We start from the raw sequence: 25,690 nt of genomic DNA on the forward strand, positions 1-25,690 counted from the left end.
CATGATCCAACTCCTGGTTACTGATCAGCCGTCTCTTCTCTTACAGAATAATGAAGTCCTCGTTGCACTTAGAGGAGGATGACTTTGTGCCGGAGCTTCCCCGCAGTATTCACCCCCGGGAGAGGCCGGACTGGGAGGAGACCATCAGCGCTATGGTAAGTCCATCATCCATGGCTAATTCCACACACATACCCCACATTGTTATTCCCCCGGAGATTGCCATCTGGTTTCCCAAATTAAATGGGAGCAGGATGCTGGCGGGAAGAGGCGGCACAGCCATCGCTCCGGGGACATAGTTCAGATACTCCTGTGCTGCCCGGAAATGAAATGTTTCTCCATGAGCAATACACCGGGCATAATGTCCCCCCTACTGCCCGCCCGTGATACATTGTACCCCCTCTCCGTGTAGCTGAGCCACCTGTGATACATTGTACCCTTCTCCATGTAGCTGAGCCGCCTGTGATACATTGTTCCCCTCTCCGTGTAGCTGAGCCGCCTGTGATAACATTGTACATCCTCTCCGTGTAGCTGAGCTGCCTGTGATACATTGTTCCCCTCTCCGTGTAGCTGAGCCGCCTGTGATGCATTGTTTTGCTCTCCGTGTAGCTGAGCCGCATGTGATACATTGTTCCCCTCTCCGTGTAGCTGAGCCGCCTGTGATAAATTGTTCCCCTCTCCATGTAGCTGAGCCGCCTGTGATACATTGTTCCCCTCTCCGTGTAGCTGAGCCACCTGTGATACATTGTACCCCCTTTCCCTGTAGCTGAGCCGCCTGTGATACATTGTACCCCTCTCCGTGTAGCTGAGCCGCCTGTGATACATTGTTCCCCTCCATGTAGCTGAGCCACCTGTGATACTTTGCTCCCCTCCGTGTAGCTGAGCCGCCTGTGATACTTTGCTCCTCTTCGTGTAGCTGAGCCGCCTGTGATACTTTGCTCCTCTTCTTGTAGATGAGCCACCTGTGATACATTGTTCCCCTCTCCGTGTAGCTGAGCCACTTGTGATACATTGTACCCCCTTTCCCTGTAGCTGAGCCGCCTGTGATACATTGTACCCCCTCTCCGTGTAGCTGAGCCGCCTGTGATACATTGTTACCCTTTCCGTGTAGCTGATCCGCCTGTGATACATTGTTCCCCTCTCCGTGTTGCTCAGCCGCCTGTGATACATTGTACCCCTCTCCGTGTAGCTGAGCCTCCTGTGATACATTGTACCCCCTCTCCGTGTAGATGAGCCGCCTGTGATACATTGTTCCCCTCTCCGTGTAGCTGAGCCGCCTGTGATACATTGTTCCCCTCTACATGTAGCTGAGCCGCCTGTGATACATTGTTCTTCTCTTCGTGTAGCTGAGCCGCCTGTGATACGTTGTACCCCTCTCAATGTAGCTGAGCCTCCTGTGATACATTGTACCCCCTCTCCGTGTAGCTCAGCCTCCTGTGATACATTGTTCCCCTCTCCGTGTAGCTGAGCTGCCTGTGGTACATTGTTCTCCTCTCCGTGCAGCTGAGCCGCCTGTGATACATTGTTCCCCTCTCCGTGAAGCTGAGCCGCCTGTGATACATTGTTCCCCTCTCTGTGTAGCTGAGCCGCCTGGGATACATTGTTCCCCTCTCCGTGTAACTGAGCCACCTGTGATACATTGTACCCCCTTTCCCTGTAGCTGAGCCGCCTGTGATACATTGTACCCCCTCTCCGTGTAGCTGAGCAGCCTGTGATAAATTGTTCCCCTTTCCGTGTAGCTGAGCCGCCTGTGATACATTGTACCCCCTCTCCGTGTATCTGAGCCGCCTGTGATACCTTGTACCCCTCTCCGTGTAGCTGAGCCGCCTGTGGTACATTGTTCCCCTCTCCGTGTAGCTGAGCCGCCTGTGATACATTGTACCCCCTCTGTGTAGCTGAGCCGACTGTGATACATTGTTCCCCTCTCCGTGTAGCTGAGCCGCCTGTGATACATTGTACCCCCTCTCCGTGTAGCTGATCCGCCTGTGGTACATTGTACCCCCTTTCGGTGTAGCTGAGCCGCCTGTGATACATTGTACCCCCTCTCCGTGTAGCTGAGCCGCCTGTGGTACATTGTTCCCCTCTCCGTGTAGCTGAGCCGCCTGTGATACATTGTTCCCCTCTCCGTGTAGCTCAGCCGCCTGTGATACATTGTACCCCCTTTCTCTGTAGCTGAGCCGCCTGTGATACATTGTTCCCCTTTCCGTGTAGCTGAGCCTCCTGTGATACATTGTACCCCTCTCCGTGTAGATGAGCCGCCTGTGATACATTGTTCCCCTCTCCGTGTAGCTCAGCCGCCTGTGATACATTGTACCCCTCTCCGTGTAGCTGAGCCGCCTGTGATACATTGTTCCCCTCTCCGTGTAGCTGAGCCGCCTGTGATACATTGTACCCCTCTCCGTGTAGCTGAGCCGCCTGTGATACATTGTTCCGCTCTCCATGTAGCTGAGGCGCCTGTGATACATTGTTCCCCTCTCCGTGTAGCTGAGCCGCCTGTGATACATTGTACCCCCTCTCCGTGTAGCTGAGCCGCCTGTGATTAATTGTTCCCCTCTCCATGTAGCTGAGCAGCCTGTGATAAATTGTTCCCCTCTCCGTGTAGCTGAGCCACCTGTAGTACATTGTTCCCCTCTCCGTGTAGCTGAGCCGCCTGTGATACATTGTTCCGCTCTCCGTGTAGCTGAGCCGCCTGTGATACATTGTACCCCTCTCCGTGTAGCTGAGCCGCCTGTGATACATTGTACTCCTGTCTGTGTAGCTGAGCCGCCTGTGATACATTGTTCCGCTCTCCGTGTAGCTGAGCTGCCTGTGATACATTGTACCCCCTCTCCGTGTAGCTGAGCCGCCTGTGATACATTGTTCCCCTCTCCGTGTAGCTGAGCCGCCTGTGATACATTGTACCCCCTTTCCCTGTAGCTGAGCCGCCTATGATACATTGTTCCGCTCTCCGTGTAGCTGAGCTGCCTGTGATACATTGTACCCCTCTCCGTGTAGCTGAGCCGCCTGTGATACATTGTTCTGCTCTCCGTGTAGCTGAGCCGCCTGTGATACATTGTTCCGCTCTCTGTGTAGCTGAGCCGCCTGTGATACATTGTTCCCCTCCATGTAGCTGAGCCACCTGTGATACTTTGCTCCCCTCCGTGTAGCTGAGCCGCCTGTGATAATTTGCTCCCCGTCGTGTAGCTGAGCCGTCTGTGATACAATGTTCCCCTCTCCGTGTAGCTGAGCCGCCTGTGATACATTGTTCCCCTCTCCGTGTAGCTGAGCCACCTGTGATACATTGTACCCCTTCTCCCTGTAGCTGAGCCGCCTGTGATACGTTGTACCTCTCTCCATGTGGATGAGCCGCCTGTGATACATTATACCCCCTCTCCGTGTAGCTGAGCCGCCTGTGATACATTGTTCCCCTCTCCGTGTAGCTGAGCCGCCTGTGATACATTGTACCCCTTCTCCCTGTAGCTGAGCCGCCTGTGATTCGTTGTACCTCTCTCCATGTGGATGAGCCGCCTGTGATACATTGTACCCCCTCTCCGTGTATCTGAGCCGCCTGTGATACATTGTACCCCCTCTCTGTGTAGCTGAGCCGCCTGTGATACATTGTACCCCCTCTCCCTGTAGCTGAGCCGCCTGTGGTACATTGTACCCCCTTTCCCTGTAGCTGAGCCGCCTGTGATACATTGTTTCCCTCTCCGTGTAGCTGAGCCGCCTGTGATACATTGTACCCCCTCTCCCTGTAGCTGAGCCGCCTGTGGTACATTGTACCCCCTTTCCCTGTAGCTGAGCTGCCTGTGATACATTGTACCCCCTCTCCGTGTAGCTGAGCTGCCTGTGGTACATTGTTCCCCTCTCCGTGTAGCTCAGCCGCCTGTGATACATTGTACCCCCTTTCTCTGTAGCTGAGCCGCCTGTGATACATTGTTCCCCTTTCCGTGTAGCTGAGCCTCCTGTGATACATTGTACCCCTCTCCGTGTAGATGAGCCGCCTGTGATACATTGTTCCCCTCTCCGTGTAGCTGAGCCGCCTGTGATACATTGTTCCGCTCTCCATGTAGCTGAGCCGCCTGTGATACATTGTACCCCCTCTCCGTGTAGCTGAGCCGCCTGTGATACATTGTTCCCCTCTCCGTGTAGCTGAGCCGCCTGTGATACATTGTTCCCCTCTGTGTAGCTGAACCGCCTGTGATACATTGTTCCCCTCTCCGTGTAGTTCAGCCGCCTGTGATAAATTGTTCCCCTCTCCGTGTAGCTGAGCCGCCTGTGGTACATTGTTCCCCTCTCCGTGTAGCTGAGCCGCCTGTGATAACATTGTACATCCTCTCCGTGTAGCTGAGCCGCCTGTGATACATTGTTCCGCTCTCCGTGTAGCTGAGCCGCCTGTGATACATTGTTTCCCTCTCCGTGTAGCTGAGCCGCCTGGGATACATTGTTCCCCTCTTCGTGTAGCTGAGCCGCCTGGGATACTTGGCTCCCCTCTCCCTGTAGCTGAGCCGCCTGTGATACATTGTACCCCCTCTCCATGTAGCTGAGCCGCCTGTGATACATTGTTCCCCTCTCCGTGTAGCTGAGCCGCCTGTGATACATTGTACCCCCTCTCCGTGTAGCTGAGCCGCCTGTGATACATTGTACCCCCTCTCCCTGTAGCTGAGCCGCCTGTGGTACATTGTACCCCCTTTCCCTGTAGCTGAGCCGCCTGTGATACATTGTTTCCCTCTCCGTGTAGCTGAGCCGCCTGGGATACATTGTTCCCCTCTTCGTGTAGCTGAGCCGCCTGGGATACTTGGCTCCCCTCTCCCTGTAGCTGAGCCGCCTGTGATACATTGTACCCCTCTCCGTGTAGCTGAGCTGCCTGTGATACATTGTACCCCCTCTCCATGTAGCTGAGCCGCCTGTGATACATTGTTCCCCTCTCCGTGTAGCTGAGCCGCCTGTGATACATTGTACCCCTTCTCCCTGTAGCTGAGCCGCCTGTGATACGTTGTACCCCTCTCCATGTGGATGAGCTGCCTGTGATACATTGTATCTTCTTTCCCTGTAGCTGAGCCGCCTGTGATACATTGTACCCCCTCTCCGTGTAGCTGAGCCGCCTGTGATACATTGTTCCCCTTTCCGTGTAGCTGAGCCGCCTGTGATACATTGTACCCCTCTCCGTGTAGCTGAGCCACCTGTGATACATTGTACCCCCTCTCCGTGTAGCTGATCCGCCTGTGGTACATTGTACCCCCTTTCGGTGTAGTTGAGCCGCCTGTGATACATTGTACCCCCTCTCCGTGTAGCTGAGCTGCCTGTGGTACATTGTTCCCCTCTCCGTGTAGCTCAGCCGCCTGTGATACATTGTACCCCCTTTCTCTGTAGCTGAGCCGCCTGTGATACATTGTTCCCCTATCCGTGTAGCTGAGCCTCCTGTGATACATTGTACCCCTCTCCGTGTAGATGAGCCGCCTGTGATACATTGTTCCCCTCTCCGTGTAGCTGAGCCGCCTGTGATACATTGTTCCCCTCTCCGTGTAGCTGAGCCGCCTGTGATACATTGTACCCCTCTCCGTGTAGCTGAGCCGCCTGTGATACATTGTTCCGCTCTCCATGTAGCTGAGCCGCCTGTGATACATTGTACCCCCTCTCCGTGTAGCTGAGCCGCCTGTGATACATTGTTCCCCTCTCCGTGTAGCTGAGCCGCCTGTGATACATTGTTCCCCTCTCAGTGTAGCTGAGCCGCCTGTGATACATTGTTCCCCTCTCCGTGTAGTTCAGCCGCCTGTGATAAATTGTTCCCCTCTCCGTGTAGCTGAGCCGCCTGTGGTACATTGTTCCCCTCTCCGTGTAGCTGAGCCGCCTGTGGTACATTGTTCCCCTCTCCGTGTAGCTGAGCCGCCTGTGATAACATTGTACATCCTCTCCGTGTAGCTGAGCCGCCTGTGATACATTGTTCCCCTCTCCGTGTAGCTGAGCCGCCTGTGATACATTGTTCCGCTCTCCGTGTAGCTGAGCCGCCTGTGATACATTGTTCCCCTCTCCGTGTAGCTGAGCTGCCTGTGATATATTGTACCACCACTCCGTGTAGCTGAGCTGCCTGTGATACATTGTTCCCCTCTCCGTGTAGCTGAGCCGCTTGTGATACATTGTACCTCCTCTCCGTGTAGCTGAGCCACCTGTGGTACATTGTACCTCCTCTCCGTGTAGCTGAGCCACCTGTGATACATTGTACCCCCTCTCCGTGTAGCTGAGCCGCCTGTGGTACTTTGCTCCCCTCTCCGTGTAGCTAAGCCGCCTGTGATATATTATACCCCCTTTCCCTGTAGCTGAGCCGCCTGTGGTACATTGTACCCCCTTTCCCTGTAGCTGAGCCACCTGTGATACATTGTTTCCCTCTCCGTGTAGCTGAGCCGCCTGGGATACATTGTTCCCCTCTTCGTGTAGCTGAGCCGCCTGGGATACTTGGCTCCCCTCTCCCTGTAGCTGAGCCGCCTGTGATACATTGTACCCCTCTCCGTGTAGCTGAGCTGCCTGTGATACATTGTACCCCCTCTCCGTGTAGCTGAGCCGCCTGTGATACATTGTTCCCCTCTCCGTGTAGCTGAGCCACCTGTGATACATTGTACCCCCTCTCCGTGTAGCTGAGCCACCTGTGATACATTGTACCCCCTCTCTGTGTAGCTGAGCCACCTGTGGTACTTTGCTCCCCTCTCCGTGTAGCTAAGCTGCCTGTGATACATTGTACCCCCTTTCCCTGTAGCTGAGCCGCCTGTGGTACATTGTACCCCCTCTCCGTGTAGCTGAGCCGCCTGTGGTACTTTGCTCCCCTCTCCGTGTAGCTAAGCCGCCTGTGATACATTATACTCCCTTTCCCTGTAGCTGAGCCGCCTGTGGTACATTGTACCCCCTTTCCCTGTAGCTGAGCCGCCTGTGATACATTGTTTCCCTCTCCGTGTAGCTGAGCCGCCTGGGATACATTGTTCCCCTCTTCGTGTAGCTGAGCCGCCTGGGATACTTGGCTCCCCTCTCCCTGTAGCTGAGCCGCCTGTGATACATTGTACCCCTCTCCGTGTAGCTGAGCTGCCTGTGATACATTGTACCCCCTCTCCGTGTAGCTGAGCCGCCTGTGATACATTGTTCCCCTCTCCGTGTAGCTGAGCTGCCTGTGATACATTGTACCCCCTCTCCGTGTAGCTGAGCCACCTGTGATACATTGTTCCCCTCTCCCTGTAGCTGAGCTGCCTGTGATACATTGTATCCCTCTCCGTGTAGCTGAGCCGCCTGTGATACATTGTTCCCCTCTCCCTGTAGCTGAGCTGCCTGTGATACATTGTACCCCCTCTCCGTGTAGCTGAGCCGCCTGTGATACATTGTTCCCCTCTCCGTGTAGCTGAGCCACCTGTGATACATTGTACCCCCTCTCCGTGTAGCTGAGCCACCTGTGATACATTGTACCCCCTCTCTGTGTAGCTGAGCCCCCTGTGGTACTTTGCTCCCCTCTCCGTGTAGCTAAGCCGCCTGTGATACATTATACTCCCTTTCCCTGTAGCTGAGCCGCCTGTGGTACATTGTACCCCCTTTCCCTGTAGCTGAGCCGCCTGTGATACATTGTTTCCCTCTCCGTGTAGCTGAGCCGCCTGGGATACATTGTTCCCCTCTTCGTGTAGCTGAGCCGCCTGGGATACTTGGCTCCCCTCTCCCTGTAGCTGAGCCGCCTGTGATACATTGTACCCCTCTCCGTGTAGCTGAGCTGCCTGTGATACATTGTACCCCCTCTCCGTGTAGCTGAGCCGCCTGTGATACATTGTTCCCCTCTCCGTGTAGCTGAGCTGCCTGTGATACATTGTACCCCCTCTCCGTGTAGCTGAGCCACCTGTGATACATTGTTCCCCTCTCCCTGTAGCTGAGCTGCCTGTGATACATTGTATCCCTCTCCGTGTAGCTGAGCCGCCTGTGATACATTGTTCTCCTCTCCCTGTAGCTGAGCTGCCTGTGATACATTGTACCCCCTCTCCGTGTAGCTGAGCCGCCTGTGATACATTGTTCCCCTCTCCGTGTAGCTGAGCCACCTGTGATACATTGTACCCCCTCTCCGTGTAGCTGAGCCACCTGTGATACATTGTACCCCCTCTCTGTGTAGCTGAGCCCCCTGTGGTACTTTGCTCCCCTCTCCGTGTAGCTAAGCCGCCTGTGATACATTATACTCCCTTTCCCTGTAGCTGAGCCGCCTGTGGTTCATTGTACCCCCTTTCCCTGTAGCTGAGCCGCCTGTGATACATTGTTTCCCTCTCCGTGTAGCTGAGCCGCCTGGGATACATTGTTCCCCTCTTCGTGTAGCTGAGCCGCCTGGGATACTTGGCTCCCCTCTCCCTGTAGCTGAGCCGCCTGTGATACATTGTACCCCTCTCCGTGTAGCTGAGCTGCCTGTGATACATTGTACCCCCTCTCCGTGTAGCTGAGCCGCCTGTGATACATTGTTCCCCTCTCCGTGTAGCTGAGCTGCCTGTGATACATTGTACCCCCTCTCCGTGTAGCTGAGCCACCTGTGATACATTGTTCCCCTCTCCCTGTAGCTGAGCTGCCTGTGATACATTGTATCCCTCTCCGTGTAGCTGAGCCGCCTGTGATACATTGTTCCCCTCTCCCTGTAGCTGAGCCGCCTGTGATACATTGTTCCCCTCTCCGTGTAGCTGAGCCACCTGTGATACATTGTACCCCCTCTCCGTGTAGCTGAGCCACCTGTGATACATTGTACCCCCTCTCTGTGTAGCTGAGCCCCCTGTGGTACTTTGCTCCCCTCTCCGTGTAGCTAAGCCGCCTGTGATACATTATACTCCCTTTCCCTGTAGCTGAGCCGCCTGTGGTACATTGTACCCCCTTTCCCTGTAGCTGAGCCGCCTGTGATACATTGTTTCCCTCTCCGTGTAGCTGAGCCGCCTGGGATACATTGTTCCCCTCTTCGTGTAGCTGAGCCGCCTGGGATACTTGGCTCCCCTCTCCCTGTAGCTGAGCCGCCTGTGATACATTGTACCCCTCTCCGTGTAGCTGAGCTGCCTGTGATACATTGTACCCCCCTCTCTGTGTAGCTGAGCCACCTGTGATACATTGTTCCCCTCTCCCTGTAGCTGAGCCGCCTGTGATACATTGTATCCCTCTCCGTGTAGCTGAGCCGCCTGTGATACATTGTTCCCCTCTCCCTGTAGCTGAGCTGCCTGTGATACATTGTACCCCCTCTCCGTGTAGCTGAGCCGCCTGGGATACATTGTTCACCTCTCCGTGTAGCTGAGCCACCTGTGATACATTGTACCCCCTCTCCGTGTAGCTGAGCCACCTGTGATACATTGTACCCCCTCTCTGTGTAGCTGAGCCCCCTGTGGTACTTTGCTCCCCTCTCCGTGTAGCTAAGCTGCCTGGGATACATTGTACCCCCTTTCCCTGTAGCTGAGCCGCCTGTGGTACATTGTTCCCCTCTTCGTGTAGCTGAGCCGCCTGTGATACATTGTACCCCCCCTCCGTGTAGCTGAGCCGCCTGTGATACATTGTACCCCCCCCTCCGTGTAGCTGAGCCGCCTGTGATACATTGTACCCCCTCTCCGTGTAGCTGAGCCGCCTGTGATACATTGTACCCCCTCTCCGTGTAGCTGAGCCACCTGTGATACTTTGCCCCGTCCCCTCCGCCTGGTTTGCGGCTCGTGCAGGTCGTGGCTGTTGCTGCTGGCTTTCTTGTCCATGATGACGCACGCGGCTCTTGGATGTTTAGCTATGTCGGCCTGTGCACACACCGCATCATTTCTTCTCTCCGCTCACATCTAGAGCTGCGTTCACCGGCCGCTGGGGCGCAGTGCATTGTGGGAGCACAGCTTACATTGGGCTTCTCGGTGCGGTGGCCATTTACTAGATCCCTGGGACGACCTGTAATAATTGTGGGATCAGGTGGGATCCTTTTTCCATTCACCGTAGCTGCGGCTGCAGGAGGGAAAGAGCCACCAACATTGGTAAATTCACCGTTATGGATGGTGGACAGGGATTACTGGTTTTACCAGTTTCTTTTTTTTTTTTTTCTTTGGAAAAAGTAAATTTGTTGCTTTGCTAGTTCACTCTCTGGATCCAGTGTGGGTGATCCGGTCTTTGTAGAACCAGCCAATCAGGGGTGTTTGCAGTGTGGTGACTCGGTGATGCCACAAGCACGGCGCAAGACCATGGAGACCAGGCACTTGCAGCTACGCTGGACCATCGGCTCTGGATGGGGGGGTTGGAAAGCGTTGTTTTTTTTCTAACCACACATCCCCCTGTGATGAACATGAAAATATTCTTCCTACTCCCTTAAACCAGTTGTTGCTTCATTTCCAGCCGCTGCACGGGGCGTTCATTGTACTAACGTACATCCATGGCTGTCCGGACACACTGAGAGCGGAGCCTTCAGCCTCAATCGTGTCATGTAGGCGCCAGCAGGAGGTCACCCCTGTGATCTTCAGGCTGAGGACCCTGCGGTGGGCACCCTGCCGCACTCTCTACCGCTCTGGTCTGATGATTGGTGCGGCATGATGGGACCAGGGTTCCCGCTTCTTCTGCTCCTTCCATAGTCTCCTTTGTGGCTAACGGCGTCGGCTGGCACATGTTTGACCGTGAAAACTGGGACTAGCGTCTGCTCCTGAGGGACGTCTCCTGAGTCCATATACGATTTAATAGTAAATCCATGAAGCATATTGCCCCTGAAGAAGTGTGGACAAAACGTGCGTCGGGGTGGAGGGACACAGCACGGACGCCACACACCCAGTAAGTATACACATTGAGGTTCATGGCTTGCGTTCCAGCGAGTTGTGGCGTTATGCCTTTATAATAGTAGGGCCTGCTGACCCATAGGCCTCATATTGTGAGCAGTTTAGGTGTAATACCATTCTGTCAGTTATTTGTGGACTTGGGTTTATAGTGGTTTCCTTTCCTCAGCACATGCACTTTATTTCAGTGTAGTTCCATCTGCTTCTAGCTCATTTAATTCAGTTTTGGCTGCTTTCCTCCCTTAGAAATGTATGCAATATGCTGCATGGATTTACTTTTAGTATACGGACTGGGTGTGATTAATGGAGTCTGTAGCAAAATGTCTCTCGCATCACAGGTTACTTTGATTTTCATTATTTTTGCTTTCATTGAATATTTAATAAATAATTACCTATTAGGCTATGTGCACACTTTGCGGGGTCCTCTGCGGGTTCTCCCGCAGTGGATTTGATAAATCTGCAGGGCAAAACCACTGCGGTTATCCCTGTAGATTTATCGCTGTTTGTCTTCCAGTTTCCGCTGCGGGTTTTACTCTGCAGCATCAATAGTAATGTTAAAAATAATAAAAAATAGTTATACTCACCCTCTGACGTCCGATCTCCTCGGCGCTGCACGCGGCGATCCGGTTCCAAAGATGCTGTGTGAGAAGGACCTTCGTGACATCACGGTCATGTGACCACGGCGTCACGGCAGGTCCTGCTCGCACAGCAACCCTGAGACCGGACAGCTGCGTGCAGCGTTGAGAGGTGAGTATATCATTATTTTTTATTTTAATTCTTTTTTTTTTATACAAATATGGTTTCCAGGGCCTGGAGGAGAGTCTCCTCTCCTCCACCCCGCGTACCATCTGCACATGATCCGCTTACTTCCCTCATTGTGGGCACAGCCCCATGCGGGAAGTTAGCGGATCAATGCATTCCTATGGGTGCAGAATCGCAGCGATTCTGCACAAAGAAGTGACATGCTGCGGGTTGTAAACTGCTGCGTTTCTGCGCGTTTTTTCCCGCAGCATGTGCACAGCGGATTGCTGTTTCCATAGGGTTTACATGTAAATGTAAACGCAATGGAAACTGCTGCGGACTCGCAGCTGCAAAAAAGCTCCGGATCCGTGGTAAAACCCGCAAAGTGTGAACATGGCCTTATAAAATTGATTGTTATATTTGTGCTTTCTCTAACTTTTCACAATGTGATATTGGGTTTGACCGCCGGGTTATATAATTGCATGCTGAGCACATGACAATTTATGTGGATCTTTGATTGATATAGCTCATTTTGAGGGGATGTAGAAAAGAGGCGTCAGGGAAATGAGTGACTTAAAATGGCATCAACGCGCCAAAGTTCAGTGCAAATATAAGTCAAACCGTGAGTGGTGTAAGGCTTCTGGTCACTCACTCCCCATGCATATCGGCGGGGACAGAGGAGAGAGGCTGCCAGACCGTAGGCGAGGCGTTGGCATGGCGGAGCGACGGGCAGGCCGTGGGCATCTCGTGTGTTGGGAGATGTACAGCGGGCCCCACACAAATGATCAATGTGTCGTCCTGCCGGCTCCGCGGTGATACATTTATCCTGGTTTCTACTGTCTCGGATCTCTGGGAGGTGGCTGAGCAGCAGTGGACAGCGACCCCCATCCTCCGCCCTCTCATGTCCTGTGTACACTGTTAGGGTACTGTCACACTCTGCAACTTTCCAAAGATCACGACCAGCGATACGACCTGGCCGTGATCGTTGGAAAGTCGTTGTGTGGTCGCTGGGGAGCTGTCACACAGACCGCTCTCCAGCGACCAACGATGCCGAAGGCCCTGGGTAACCAGGGTAAACATCGGGTTACTAAGCGCAGGGCCGCGCTTAGTAACCCGATGTTTACCCTGGTTACCATCGTAAAAGTAAAAAACAAACAAACAGTACATACTCACATTCCGGTGTCCGTCAGGTCCCTTGCTGTCTGCTTCCCGCTCTGACTGAGTGCCGCCGTAAAGTGAAAGCAGATCACAGCGGTGACGTCACCGCTGTGATCTGCTTACTTTACGGCCGGCAGTCAGTCAGAGCGGGAAGCAGACTGCGAGGGACCCTGACGGACATCGGAATGTGAGTATGTACTGTTTTTTTTTTAAACTTTTACGATGGTAACCAGGGTAAACATCGGGTTACTAAGCGCGGCCCTGCGCTTAGTAACCCGATGTTTACCCTGGTTACAAGCGAACGCATCGTTGGATCGGTGTCACACACACCGATCCAACGATGACAGCGGGAGATCCAGTGACGAAAGAAAGTTCCAAACGATCTGCTACAACGTACGATTCTCAGCAGGGTCCCTGATCGCTGCTGCGTGTCAGACACAGCGATATCGTATGGATATCGCTGGAACGTCACGGATCGTACCGTCGTAGCGACAAAAGTGCCACTGTAAGACAGTACCAAAGAAGAAGAAAAAGAGACATACCAAAATATGGGGAACACCCTGAATATGAAAATATATGAAAAAAGTTTATTTATTGTCATCCAAACAACACATATCACATGAAAAATAGTAACCTAAAACCATGAGCATTAAAAACATCTATAGTAAAGACCACCTCAAGGAAAAGAGGGGTGAAGACCCCTGGACCCAGGGTCAGGTGCACACAATAATTCCAGATAATTTAATAACCATATTGTTATGGAACATGACAAAATGTGCTGAAATGACTGGCAAACAGAGTAGAGATACTGTATAGATAGGGCTCGATGCCTCAGTATGCTGATTGTTGCCAGGAATAAGATATCATGATCTATCTATATTCAATTGAGAAGTCCACTGAAGTGTGTGGACCCTATACAACCAGCCAAACTTAAATAAGACCATTCAATACCTGTAACCCAGTAGAACATAGGTTGGCTTGTCCAGCACTCAGTATATTCAGTAAGGGAGATGTTTAACAAACAGATATATAATAATTGTGTGTGGCCAATAGGTGTGTAGCATATATGAACAAACCCCTCAATTCAAGTAGATGAGACAATACACCCAATGCAATAATTATGTCCAACAAATGTAGAAAACAGATGCATGTACCACCTGTGAGCATTCATGAGGAAGGTAACTGCTGTCTGCATAAACCTAAGCCAAAATTACAACCAGCATCTAGAGCATAAATAGATGGGGGGAGGGTGGATACATGACCTGTAAAGGTGCAACGGAGCAGTCCAAGATAGAGGGTGTCGCTGCCAACCTACATCGCCGCACTGCAAGTCCCATTACTCATGTCCATAGTAGGAGTGTGCACGACTTCAAAGAAGGTCCAGGGGGGAGAAAATTAAGAACCCGACGCGTGTCGCCACCGCTGTGGCTTCATCAGGGGTAGGAAATGGTATCACATACCATTTCCTACCCCTGATGAAGCCACAGCGGTGGCGACAGCGGTGGCGACACGCGTCGGGTTCTTAATTTTCTCCCCCCTGGACCTTCTTTGAAGTCGTGCACACTCCTACTATGGACATGAGTAATGGGACTTGCAGTGCGGCGATGTAGGTTGGCAGCGACACCCTCTATCTTGGACTGCTCCGTTGCACCTTTACAGGTCATGTATCCACCCTCCCCCCATCTATTTATGCTCTAGATGCTGGTTGTAATTTTGGCTTAGGTTTATGCAGACAGCAGTTACCTTCCTCATGAATGCTCACAGGTGGTACATGCATCTGTTTTCTACATTTGTTGGACATAATTATTGCATTGGGTGTATTGTCTCATCTACTTGAATTGAGGGGTTTGTTCATATATGCTACACACCTATTGGCCACACACAATTATTATATATCTGTTTGTTAAACATCTCCCTTACTGAATATACTGAGTGCTGGACAAGCCAACCTATGTTCTACTGGGTTACAGGTATTGAATGGTCTTATTTAAGTTTGGCTGGTTGTATAGGGTCCACACACTTCAGTGGACTTCTCAATTGAATATAGATAGATCATGATATCTTATTCCTGGCAACAATCAGCATACTGAGGCATCGAGCCCTATCTATACAGTATCTCTACTCTGTTTGCCAGTCATTTCAGCACATTTTGTCATGTTCCATAACAATATGGTTATTAAATTATCTGGAATTATTGTGTGCACCTGACCCTGGGTCCAGGGGTCTTCACCCCTCTTTTCCTTGAGGTGGTCTTTACTATAGATGTTTTTAATGCTCATGGTTTTATGTTACTATTTTTCATGTGATATGTGTTGTTTGGATGACAATAAATAAACTTTTTTCATATATTTTCATATTCAGGGTGTTCCCCATATTTTGGTATGTTTCTTTTTCTTCTTCTTTGGTTTATTAAATTTGCTTGACATACCTTTGGGCAGATCCCCTGTATTATTCGGCCATTACTATTGATGGTGCCCTCCCTTTTTGTATATAAACTGTAAGACAGTACCCTTACACTTTGTTGTCTGTCCTCCATTATTTGCATGTACAGCTTCAGGGTCCGCCGTCGCTCCAGTCCACATGTACCCTACAGGCTTATGCGTGGGGTGTACTAGATTTGTGTTATGATGGTGTTGAGAATCCCAAAAATTGTGGCGCTGTGTAGAAAAAATATAGTTACATAAGGTGAAATAAGACCCCGGTCCGTCAAGTTCAACCTTTCTCCACGAATTATAAATTTTTTTCAATAAATTACAGTAACTATAACCCACAAAGTGATCTGGCACAGAGAACAGATTAGCGCATTTAGAAGTCGGTGGTGGCATCACCAAGCCTTTGTGCACGGCCCGTGTCCCACCACATTGTACCCGGGTTGTCGCACATTATGTAGCATCGTCTCTTGTTCTCACCACAGTCTGTAAACGTCGGGGAAATGAGGGGACAACTGCTGGAGTTTTGGGAGAGGAAAGCTGTCCCTGTCTTGTCTGATGCTCATTTCATAGTATACCGTGCTTCCTGTTGGTGAAGGGTCTGGACTGCAGTGGAGCCGTGCGGCTGTGATGGGGCAGTATGGGGTTTACAATCCTGCACCCGGTATGGTATGTACCCATATGTGAGGTCTTCCCTGAAATAGACATTGGCTGGATGGAGCAGATGTCATTCTATCACCTGTACTGTATATAACGCTCAGCATTAATGTCCCTTCTCATGTATGTGCTTCCCCTGTCATAGGCACTCATGCCCCCGATACATCCGAGATGTGAACTGTGTGTTGATATCAAGATTGATGGTCCCTCTCCCTCTCCTCCATAACAAGCTGGATGATCCCTCTCCTCCATAACAAGTTGGGTGGTCCCTCTCCTCCATAACCAGCTGGATGGCCCCTCCTCAATAATAAACTGGATGGTCCCTTTCTTCGATAACATGCTGCATGGTCCCTCTCTCCTCCATAACAAGCTAAGTGGCCCCTCTCTCTCCTCTATAACTAACTGGGTGGTCCCTGTCTCTCCTCTATAGCAAGCTGGGTGGTCCCTGTCTCTCCTCTATAACAAGCTGGGTGGTCCCTGTCTCTCTATAACAAGCTGGGTGGTCCCTGTCTCTCCTCTATAACTAGGTGGGTGGTCCCTATCTCTCCTCTATAACAAGGTGGGTAGTCCCTGTCTCTCCTCTATAACAAGGTGGGCGGTCCCTGTCTCTCCTCTATAACAAGGTGGGTGATCCCTGTCTCTCCTCTATAACAAGGTGGGTGGTCCCTGTCTCCTCTATAACAAGGTGGGTGGTCCCTGTCTCCTCTATAACAAGGTGGGTGGTCCCTGTCTCCTCTATAACAAGGTGGGTGGTCCCTGTCTCTCCTCTATTACAAGGTGGGTGATCCCTGTCTCCTCTATAACAAGGTGGGTGGTCCCTGTCTCCTCTATAACAAGGTGGGTGGTCCTTGTCTCTCCTCTATAACAAGGTGGGTGGTCCCTGTCTCTCCTCTATATAACAAGCTGGGTGGTCCCTGTCTCTCCTTTATAACAAGGTGGGTGGTCCCTGTCTCTCCTCTATAACAAGCTGGGTGGTCCCTGTCTCTCCTCTATAACAAGCTGGGTGGTCCCTGTCTCCTCTATAACAAGCTGGGTGGTCCCTGTCTCTCCTCCATAACAAGCTGGGTGGTCCCCCTCTCTCTCTTTCCTCTATAGCAAGCTGGGTGGTCCCTGTCTCTCCTCTATAACAAGCTGGGTCGTCCCTGTCTCTCCTCTATAACAAGCTGGGTGGTCCCTGTCTCTCCTCTATATCAAGCTGGGTGTTCCTTGTCTCTCCTCTATATACAAGCTGGATGGTTCCTCTCTCTTCTCTATAACAAGCTAAGTGGCCCCTCTCTCCTCTATAACTAGCTAGGTGGTCCCTCTCCTCCAAAATAAGCTGTGTGGTCCCTCTCTCCTCTATAGCAAGCTGGGTGGTCCCTGTCTCTCCTCCATAACAAGCTGGGTGGTCCTTCTCCATAATAAGCTGGGTGGTCCCCCTCTCTCTCTTTCCTCTATAGCAAGCTGGGTGGTCCCTGTCTCTCCTCTATAACAAGGTGGGTGGTCACTGTCTCTCCTCTATAACAAGCTGGGTGGTCCCTGTGTCTCCTCTATAGCAAGCTGGGTGGTCCCTGTCTCTCCTCTATAACAAGCTGGGTGGTCCCTGTCTCTCCTCTATAACAAGCTGGGTGGTCCCTGTCTCTCTATAACAAGCTGGGTGTGCCTTGTCTCTCCTCTATATACAAGCTGGATGGTTCCTCTCTCTTCTCTATAACAAGCTAAGTGGCCCCTCTCTCCTCTATAACTAGCTAGGTGGTCCCTTTCCTCCAAAATAAGCTGTGTGGTCCCTCTTTCTCTATAGCAAGCTGGGTGGTCCCTGTCTCCTCTATAACAAGGTGGGTGGTCCCTGTCTCTCCTCTATAACAAGCTGGGTGGTCCCTGTCTCTATAACAAAGTGGGTGGTCCCTGTCTCTCTATAACAAGGTGGGTGGTCCTTGTCTCCTCTATAACAAGGTGGGTGGTCCCTGTCTCTCCTCTATAACAAGGTGGGTGGTCCCTGTCTCTCCTCTATAACAAGCTGGGTGGTCCCTGTCTCTATAACAAGCTGGGTGGTCCCTGTCTCTTCTCTATAACAAGCTGGGTGGTCCCTGTCTCTCTATAACAAGCTGGGTGGTCCCTGTCTCTCCTCTATAACAAGTTGGGTGGTCCCTGTCTCTTCTCTATAACAAGCTGGGTGGTCCCTGTCTCCTCTATAACAAGCTGGGTGGTCCCTGTCTCTCCATAACAAGCTGGGTGGTTCTTCTCCATAATAAGCTGGGTGGTCCCCCTCTCTCTCTTTCCTCTATAGCAAGCTGGGTGGTCCCTGTCTCCTCTATAACAAGGTGGGTGGTCACTGTCTCTCCTCTATAACAAGCTGGGTGGTCCCTGTCTCTCCTCTATAACAATCTGGGTGATCCCTGTCTCTCCATAACAAGCTGGGTGGTTCTTCTCCATAATAAGCTGGGTGGTCCCTCTCTCTTTCTTCTATACCAAGCTGTGTGGTCCCTGTCTCTCCTCTATAACAAGGTGGGCGGTCACTGTCCTCTATAACAAGCTGGGGGTCCCTGTCTCTCCTCTATAACAAGGTGGGTGGTCCCTGTCCTCTATAACAAGCTGGATGGTCCCTGTCTCTCTATAACAAGCTGGGTGGTCCCTGTCTCTCCTCCATAATAAGCTGGGTGGTCCCCCTCTCTCTTTCCTCTATAGCAAGCTGGGTGGTCCTTGTCTCTCCTCTATAACAAGCTGGGTGGTCCCTGTCTCTCCTCTATAACAAGCTGGGTGGTCCCTGTCTCTCCTCTATAACAAGCTGGGTGGTCCCTGTCTTTCCTCTATAACAAGCTGGGTGGTCCCTGTCTTTCCTCCATAACAAGCTGGGTGGTCCCCCTCTCTCTTTCCTCTATAGCAAGCTGGGTGGTCCCCCTCTCTCTTTCCTCTATAACAAGCTGGGTGGTCCCTCTCTCTCCTCTATAACAAGGTGGGTGGTCCCTGTCTCTCCTCCATAACAAGCTGGGTGGTTCTTCTCCATAATAAGCTGGGTGGTCCCCCTCTCTTTCTTCTATAGCAAGCTGTGTGGTCCCTGTCTCTCCTCTATAACAAGGTGAGCGGTCACTGTCTCTCCTCTATAACAAGCTGGGTGGTCCCTGTCTCTCTATAACAAGCTGGGTGGTCCCTGTCTCTCTATAACAAGCTGGGTGGTCCCTGTCTCTTTTCTATAACAAGGTGGGTGGTCCCTGTCCTCTATAACAAGCTGGGTGGTCCCTGTCTCTCTATAACAAGCTGGGTGGTCCCTGTCTCCTCTATAACAAGTTGGGTGGTCCCTGTCTCTCCTCCATAACAAGCTGGGTGGTTCTTCTCCATAATAAGCTGGGTGGTCCCCCTCTCTCTTTCCTCTTTAGCAAGCTGGGTGGTCCTTGTCTCTCCTCTATAACAAGCTGGGTGGTCCCTGTCTCTCCTCTATAACAAGCTGGGTGGTCCCTGTCTCTCCTCTATAACAAGCTGGGTGGTCCCTGTCTTTCCTCCATAACAAGCTGGGTGGTTCCCCTCTCTCTTTCCTCTATAGCAAGCTGGGTGGTCCCCCTCTCTTTCCTCTATAGCAAGCTGGGTGGTCCCTGTCTCTCCTCTATAACAAGCTGGGTGGTCCCTGTCTCTCCTCCATAACAAGCTGGGTGGTCCCTGTCTCTCCTCTATAACAAGCTGGGTGGTCCCTGTCTCTCCTCTATAACAAGCTGGGTGGTCCCTGTCTCTCCTCTATAACAAGCTGGGTGGTCCCGGTCTCTCCTGTATAACAAGCTGGGTGGTCCCTGTCTCTCTATAGCAATTTAGAGGGAAAGGCGTGCACTCTGTAAGAGTGGAGCTGGTGCAGGCTGAACCTGGAATAGATCCAGTAGACTCATAGATTTGGACAAACAGCCGCACTCAGAAAATGTATTCAGATTGCATCAAAAGTGTGAAGAATTTATTGATACAGGAAAGATATATATCTCGGCACCGTGTTAGCCAGTAGATAGAAAAATGTTTAGAATTGAGAGTCCTCAGTGGTTGATACCTTTTAATGGCTAAAAAAAAAACCACCACCGCCTTTTTTTTTCTTCTTTCCTCCTGCTTGACCCACAATGCCTCTAGGGACCCTGCTCCCTGTCTGTGCCGTACCGGACCCCCGCACCTTCCAGCTATCTCTGTGGAGCCATTGCCTCCGTTCGCTGGACTAGCTTCTTCCTCTCTCCCCTATCATTCTCTACTTATTAAGTGAGGTTTGAAAAAGACCCTAAGGGTCGAAACGTTACCTCAGAACCCCATTGATCACTGTGGTGTTATTCAATAAATTCTTCACACTTTTGATGCAATCTGAATAAATTTTCTGAGTGCGGCTGTTTGTCCGAATCTATATCTCCTCTATAGCAAGCTGGGTGGTCCCTGTCTCTCCTCTATAGCAAGGTGGGTGGTCCCTGCCTCTCCTCTATAACAAGCTGGGTGGTCCCTGTCTCTCCTCTATAACAAGCTGGGTGGTCCTTGCCTCTCCTCTATAGCAAGCTGGGTGGTCCCTGTGTCTCCTCTATAGCAAGCTGGGTGGTCCCTGTCTCTCCTCTATAACAAGCTGGGTGGTCCCTGTGTCCCCTCTATAGCAAGCTGGGTGGTCCCTGTCTCTCTTCTATAACAAGCTGGGTGGTCCCTGTCTCTCCTCTATAACAAGCTGGGTGGTCCTTGTCTCTCCTCTATAACAAGGTGGGAGGTCCCTGCCTCTCCTCTATAACAAGCTGGGTGGTCCCTGTCTCTCCTCTATAACAAGGTGGGTGGTCACTGTCTCTTCTATAACAAGCTGGGTGGTCCCTGTCTCTCCTCTATAACAAGGTGGGTGGTCACTGTCTCTCCTATAACAAGCTGGGTGGTCCCTGTGTCTCCTCTATAGCAAGCTGGTTGGTCCCTGTCTCTCCTCTATAACAAGCTGGGTGGTCCCTGTCTCTCTATAACAAGCTGGGTGGTCCCTGTCTCTCTATAGCAAGCTGGGTGATCCCTGTCTCTCCTCTATAACAAGCTGGGTTGTCCCTGTCTCTCCTCATCTCTGGATTGTGCTGATATTCGGCTTCTTCGTTACATGATGCAGCTTTCTATTACATTTGTGGATTGTTCAGACGATGATTTCTGGATAGTTCCTGAGCCCATGCAGTGATTCGTGCCTGGAGTTAGCCCAGTACGGCCTTAGGACCATTAGATCACGAGCCTCTAATACTAACCGTCGTCTGTTCTTCCTTCTGCACATGGATTTCCCAGAATAGCTGATTTTTTGGTGGGGTATTAAGTGCTGTAGATGGGGGATATTCACTTTTCTGAAATCGTTCCACTGTTGTTAACCGCAGTTCAGAGCGGTCACCTCTGACCATTTTGGCTTCGGAGAGACTCTGCCTCTCAGTCATGTGACTTGCCCCGCCGGCTGTTCTTCATTAGCACCACTTACTTTTCCAACCTTTCGTTGTCCTGTCAATACTCTGAGATGTATCTCCACCATTGGTTTCTGAATGGGTAATTTATCAAGCGTCCGATCTGTTCTGTGTGATGAAATGTAAACGTTATTCTGGTTTTCTCTACATTTTCACAGAGGAAGAACTGATTTGTTACTGGGATTGTTTGATGTTGGGGGTTGTAATGTTCTGTGTGTAATGTTTTATGATGCTGCATGAGTAGTAGTTCCGCTTGGGTGTTGTGGTTCTTGTGTTTCTCATCTCTGCGCTCCAGTCCTTTATTTGTTGTGATGATATAATTAGCATTTCCTCGCCCTGTGTGGTTTATTGGTAGGTGGGACGGGCGATAATGCCGCGGTTCACTCACCATGGGTTTGTATCTGCTTTTATTGGCATCAGGAGCTGTTTATGGCGACGCTGGGAAGGTCCTGGTGGTGCGGGCTTCGTCCTGTGTCTGCCCCATCATGTTACTGTCTGTGAATGTCTTCATGGTGACAGTGTACCCGCAGCTGTAACGGTGTAGAGATCTGTTCACGGAAACTTTACATGGCGCTCGTGACGAATCTGCCGTCTCTGCAAATAATACCAAGGAGGCTACATGTGCCCTATATTCACTAGCCACAAATGCAACATTACTGACGAGCATTTCATTAATAAGAGGTCGCTGATATCTGCTGCTGCTCTGGACTGTAATAAGAGGATGCTGATATCTGCCGCTGCACTAGTCTGTAATAAGAGGACGCTGATATCTGCTGCTGCTCTGGACTGTAATGAAGGCCACTGATATCTGCTGCTGCTCTGGGCTGTAATAAGAGGTCACTGATACCTGCCGCTGCACTGGACTGTAACAAGAGGACGCTGATATCTGCTGCTGCTCTAATAATCTCTGGACTGTAATGAAGGCCGTAATAAGAGGATGCTGATATCTGTTGTTGCTCTGGACTGTAATAAGAGGACGCTGATATCTGTCGTTGCTCTGGACTGTAATAAGAGGACGCTGATATCTGTCATTACTCTGGACTGTAATAAGAGGATGGTGATATCTGTCGTTGCAGTGGACTGTAATAAGAGGACGCTGATATCTGCCGTTACTCTGGACTGTAATAAAAGGACGCTGATATCTACCGTTGCAGTGGACTGTAATAAGATGACGCTGATATCTGTCGTTGCTCTGGACTGTAATAAGAGGATGCTGATATCTGTCGTTGCTCTGGACTGTAATAAAAAGACGCTGATATTTGTCGTTGCTCTGGACTGTAATAAGAGGACGCTGATATATGTCGTTGCTCTGGACTGTAATATAAGGACACTGATATCTGCTGCTGCTCTAATAATCTCTGGACTGTAATGAAGGCCGTAATATGAGGATGCTGATATCTGCCGTTGCTCTGGACTGTAATAAGAGGTCGCTGATATCTGCTGCTGCTCTGGACTGTAATAAGAGGATGCTGATATCTGCTGCTGCTCTGGACTGTAATAAGAGGATGCTGATATCTGACGTTGCTCTGGACTGTAATAGGTCGCTGATATCTGTCTTTGCTCTGGACTGTAATAAGAGGACGCTGATATCTATCGTTGCAGTGGACTGTAATAAGAGGACGCTGATATCTGTCGTTGCTCTGGACTGTAATAAGAGGATGCTGATATATATCGTTGCTCTGGACTGTAATAAAAGGACGCTGATATTTGTCGTTGCTCTGAACTGTAATAAAAGGACGCTGATATCTGTCGTTGCACTGGACTGTAATAAGAGGACTCTGATATTTGTCGTTGCTCTGGACTGTAATAAAAGGACTCTGATATTTGTCGTTGCACTGGACTGTAATAAGAGGTCGCTGATATCTGTCGTTGCTCTGGACTGTAATAAGAGGACGCTGATATCTGTCGTTGCTCTGGACTGTAATAAGAGGACGCTGATATGTCGTTGCTCTTGGCTGTAATAAGAGGACGCTGATATCTGCCGTTACTCTGGACTGTAATATAAGGACACTGATATCTGCTGCTGCTCTAATAATCTCTGGACTGTAATGAAGGCCGTAATATAAGGATGCTGATATCTGCCGTTGCTCTGGACTGTAATAAGAGGTCGCTGATATCTGCTGCTGCTCTGGACTGTAATAAGGGGTCGCTGATATCTGCTGCTGCTCTGGACTGTAATAAGAGGATGCTGATATCTGACGTTGCTCTGGACTGTAATAAGAGGACGCTGATATCTGATGTTACTCTGTACTGTAATAAGAGGTCGCTGATATCTGTTGTTGCTCTGGACTGTAATAAGAGGACGCTGATATCTGATGTTACTCTGTACTGTAATAAGAGGTCGCTGATATCTGTTGTTGCTCTGGACTGTAATAAGAGGTCGCTGATATCTGTATTTGCTCTGGACTGTAATAAGAGGACGCTGATATCTGATGTTACTCTGTACTGTAATAAGAGGTCGCTGATATCTGTTGTTGCTCTGGACTGTAATAAGAGGACGCTGATATCTGATGTTACTCTGTACTGTAATAAGAGGTCGCTGATATCTGTTGTTGCTCTGTACTGTAATAAGAGGTCGCTGATATCTGACGTTGCTCTGGACTGTAATAAGAGGTCGCTGATATCTGACGTTGCTCTGGACTGTAATAAGAGGACGCTGATATCTGTCTTTGCTCTGGACTGTAATAAGAGGACGCTGATATTTGTCGTTGCTCTGGACTGTAATAAAAGGACGCTGATATTTGTCGTTGCACTGGACTGTAATAAGAGGTCGCTGATATCTGTTGTTGCTCTGGACTGTAATAAGAGGACGCTGATATCTGACGTTGCACTGGACTGTAATAAGAGGTCGCTGATATCTGTTGTTGCTCTGGACTGTAATAAGAGGACGCTGATATCTAACGTTGCTCTGGACTGTAATAGGTCGCTGATATCTGTCGTTGCTCTGGACTGTAATAAGAGGTCGCTGATATCTGTCCTTGCTCTGGACTGAAATAAGAGGTCGCTGATATCTGTCCTTGCTCTGGACTGAAATAAGAGGTCGCTGATATCTGTCGTTGCACTGGACTGTAATAAGAGGACTCTGATATTTGTCGTTGCTCTGGACTGTAATAAGAGGACGCTGATATCTGTCGTTGCTCTGGACTGTAATAAGAGGACGCTGATATGTCGTTGCTCTTGGCTGTAATAAGAGGACGCTGATATCTGCCGTTACTCTGGACTGTAATATAAGGACACTGATATCTGCTGCTGCTCTAATAATCTCTGGACTGTAATGAAGGCCGTAATATAAGGATGCTGATATCTGCCGTTGCTCTGGACTGTAATAAGAGGTCGCTGATATCTGCTGCTGCTCTGGACTGTAATAAGGGGTCGCTGATATCTGCTGCTGCTCTGGACTGTAATAAGAGGATGCTGATATCTGACGTTGCTCTGGACTGTAATAAGAGGACGCTGATATCTGATGTTACTCTGTACTGTAATAAGAGGTCGCTGATATCTGTTGTTGCTCTGGACTGTAATAAGAGGACGCTGATATCTGATGTTACTCTGTACTGTAATAAGAGGTCGCTGATATCTGTTGTTGCTCTGGACTGTAATAAGAGGTCGCTGATATCTGTATTTGCTCTGGACTGTAATAAGAGGACGCTGATATCTGATGTTACTCTGTACTGTAATAAGAGGTCGCTGATATCTGTTGTTGCTCTGGACTGTAATAAGAGGACGCTGATATCTGATGTTACTCTGTACTGTAATAAGAGGTCGCTGATATCTGTTGTTGCTCTGTACTGTAATAAGAGGTCGCTGATATCTGACGTTGCTCTGGACTGTAATAAGAGGTCGCTGATATCTGACGTTGCTCTGGACTGTAATAAGAGGACGCTGATATCTGTCTTTGCTCTGGACTGTAATAAGAGGACGCTGATATTTGTCGTTGCTCTGGACTGTAATAAAAGGACGCTGATATTTGTCGTTGCACTGGACTGTAATAAGAGGTCGCTGATATCTGTTGTTGCTCTGGACTGTAATAAGAGGACGCTGATATCTGACGTTGCACTGGACTGTAATAAGAGGTCGCTGATATCTGTTGTTGCTCTGGACTGTAATAAGAGGACGCTGATATCTAACGTTGCTCTGGACTGTAATAGGTCGCTGATATCTGTCGTTGCTCTGGACTGTAATAAGAGGTCGCTGATATCTGTCCTTGCTCTGGACTGAAATAAGAGGTCGCTGATATCTGTCGTTGCTCTGGACTGGAATAAGAGGTCGCTGATATCTGACGTTGCACTGGACTGTAATAAGAGGTCGCTGATATCTGTTGTTGCTCTGGACTGTAATAAGAGGTCGCTGATATCTGACGTTGCTCTGGACTGTAATAAGAGGACTCTGATATCTGATGTTACTCTGTACTGTAATAAGAGGTCGCTGATATCTGTTGTTGCTCTGGACTGTAATAGGTCGCTGATATCTGTCTTTGCTCTGGACTATAATAAGAGGTCGCTGATATCTGTTGTTGCTCTGGACTGTAATAAGAGGTCGCTGATATCTGATGTTACTCTGTACTGTA

The 25,690-nt window shown here is 50.3% G+C and overlaps 1 protein-coding gene across 14 annotated transcripts in view; it reads left to right on the forward strand.

Moving 5' to 3' along the window:
* The window catches only part of ARHGAP32 (Rho GTPase activating protein 32), a 217,559-nt gene that overhangs the window by 80,677 nt on the left and 111,192 nt on the right, over positions 1-25,690 (forward strand). For all 14 annotated transcript variants that reach the window (XM_077249409.1, XM_077249402.1, XM_077249407.1 and 11 more), the window contains exon 2: positions 47-155. In XM_077249409.1, the coding sequence (XP_077105524.1) occupies positions 51-155 (105 nt within the window). In that variant the 5' untranslated portion in view covers positions 47-50. The remainder of the gene's footprint in view (positions 1-46; positions 156-25,690) is intronic.

This window comes from Ranitomeya variabilis, chromosome 4, assembly GCF_051348905.1.
Source record: "Ranitomeya variabilis isolate aRanVar5 chromosome 4, aRanVar5.hap1, whole genome shotgun sequence".
NCBI classification, from domain to species: domain Eukaryota; kingdom Metazoa; phylum Chordata; class Amphibia; order Anura; family Dendrobatidae; genus Ranitomeya; species Ranitomeya variabilis.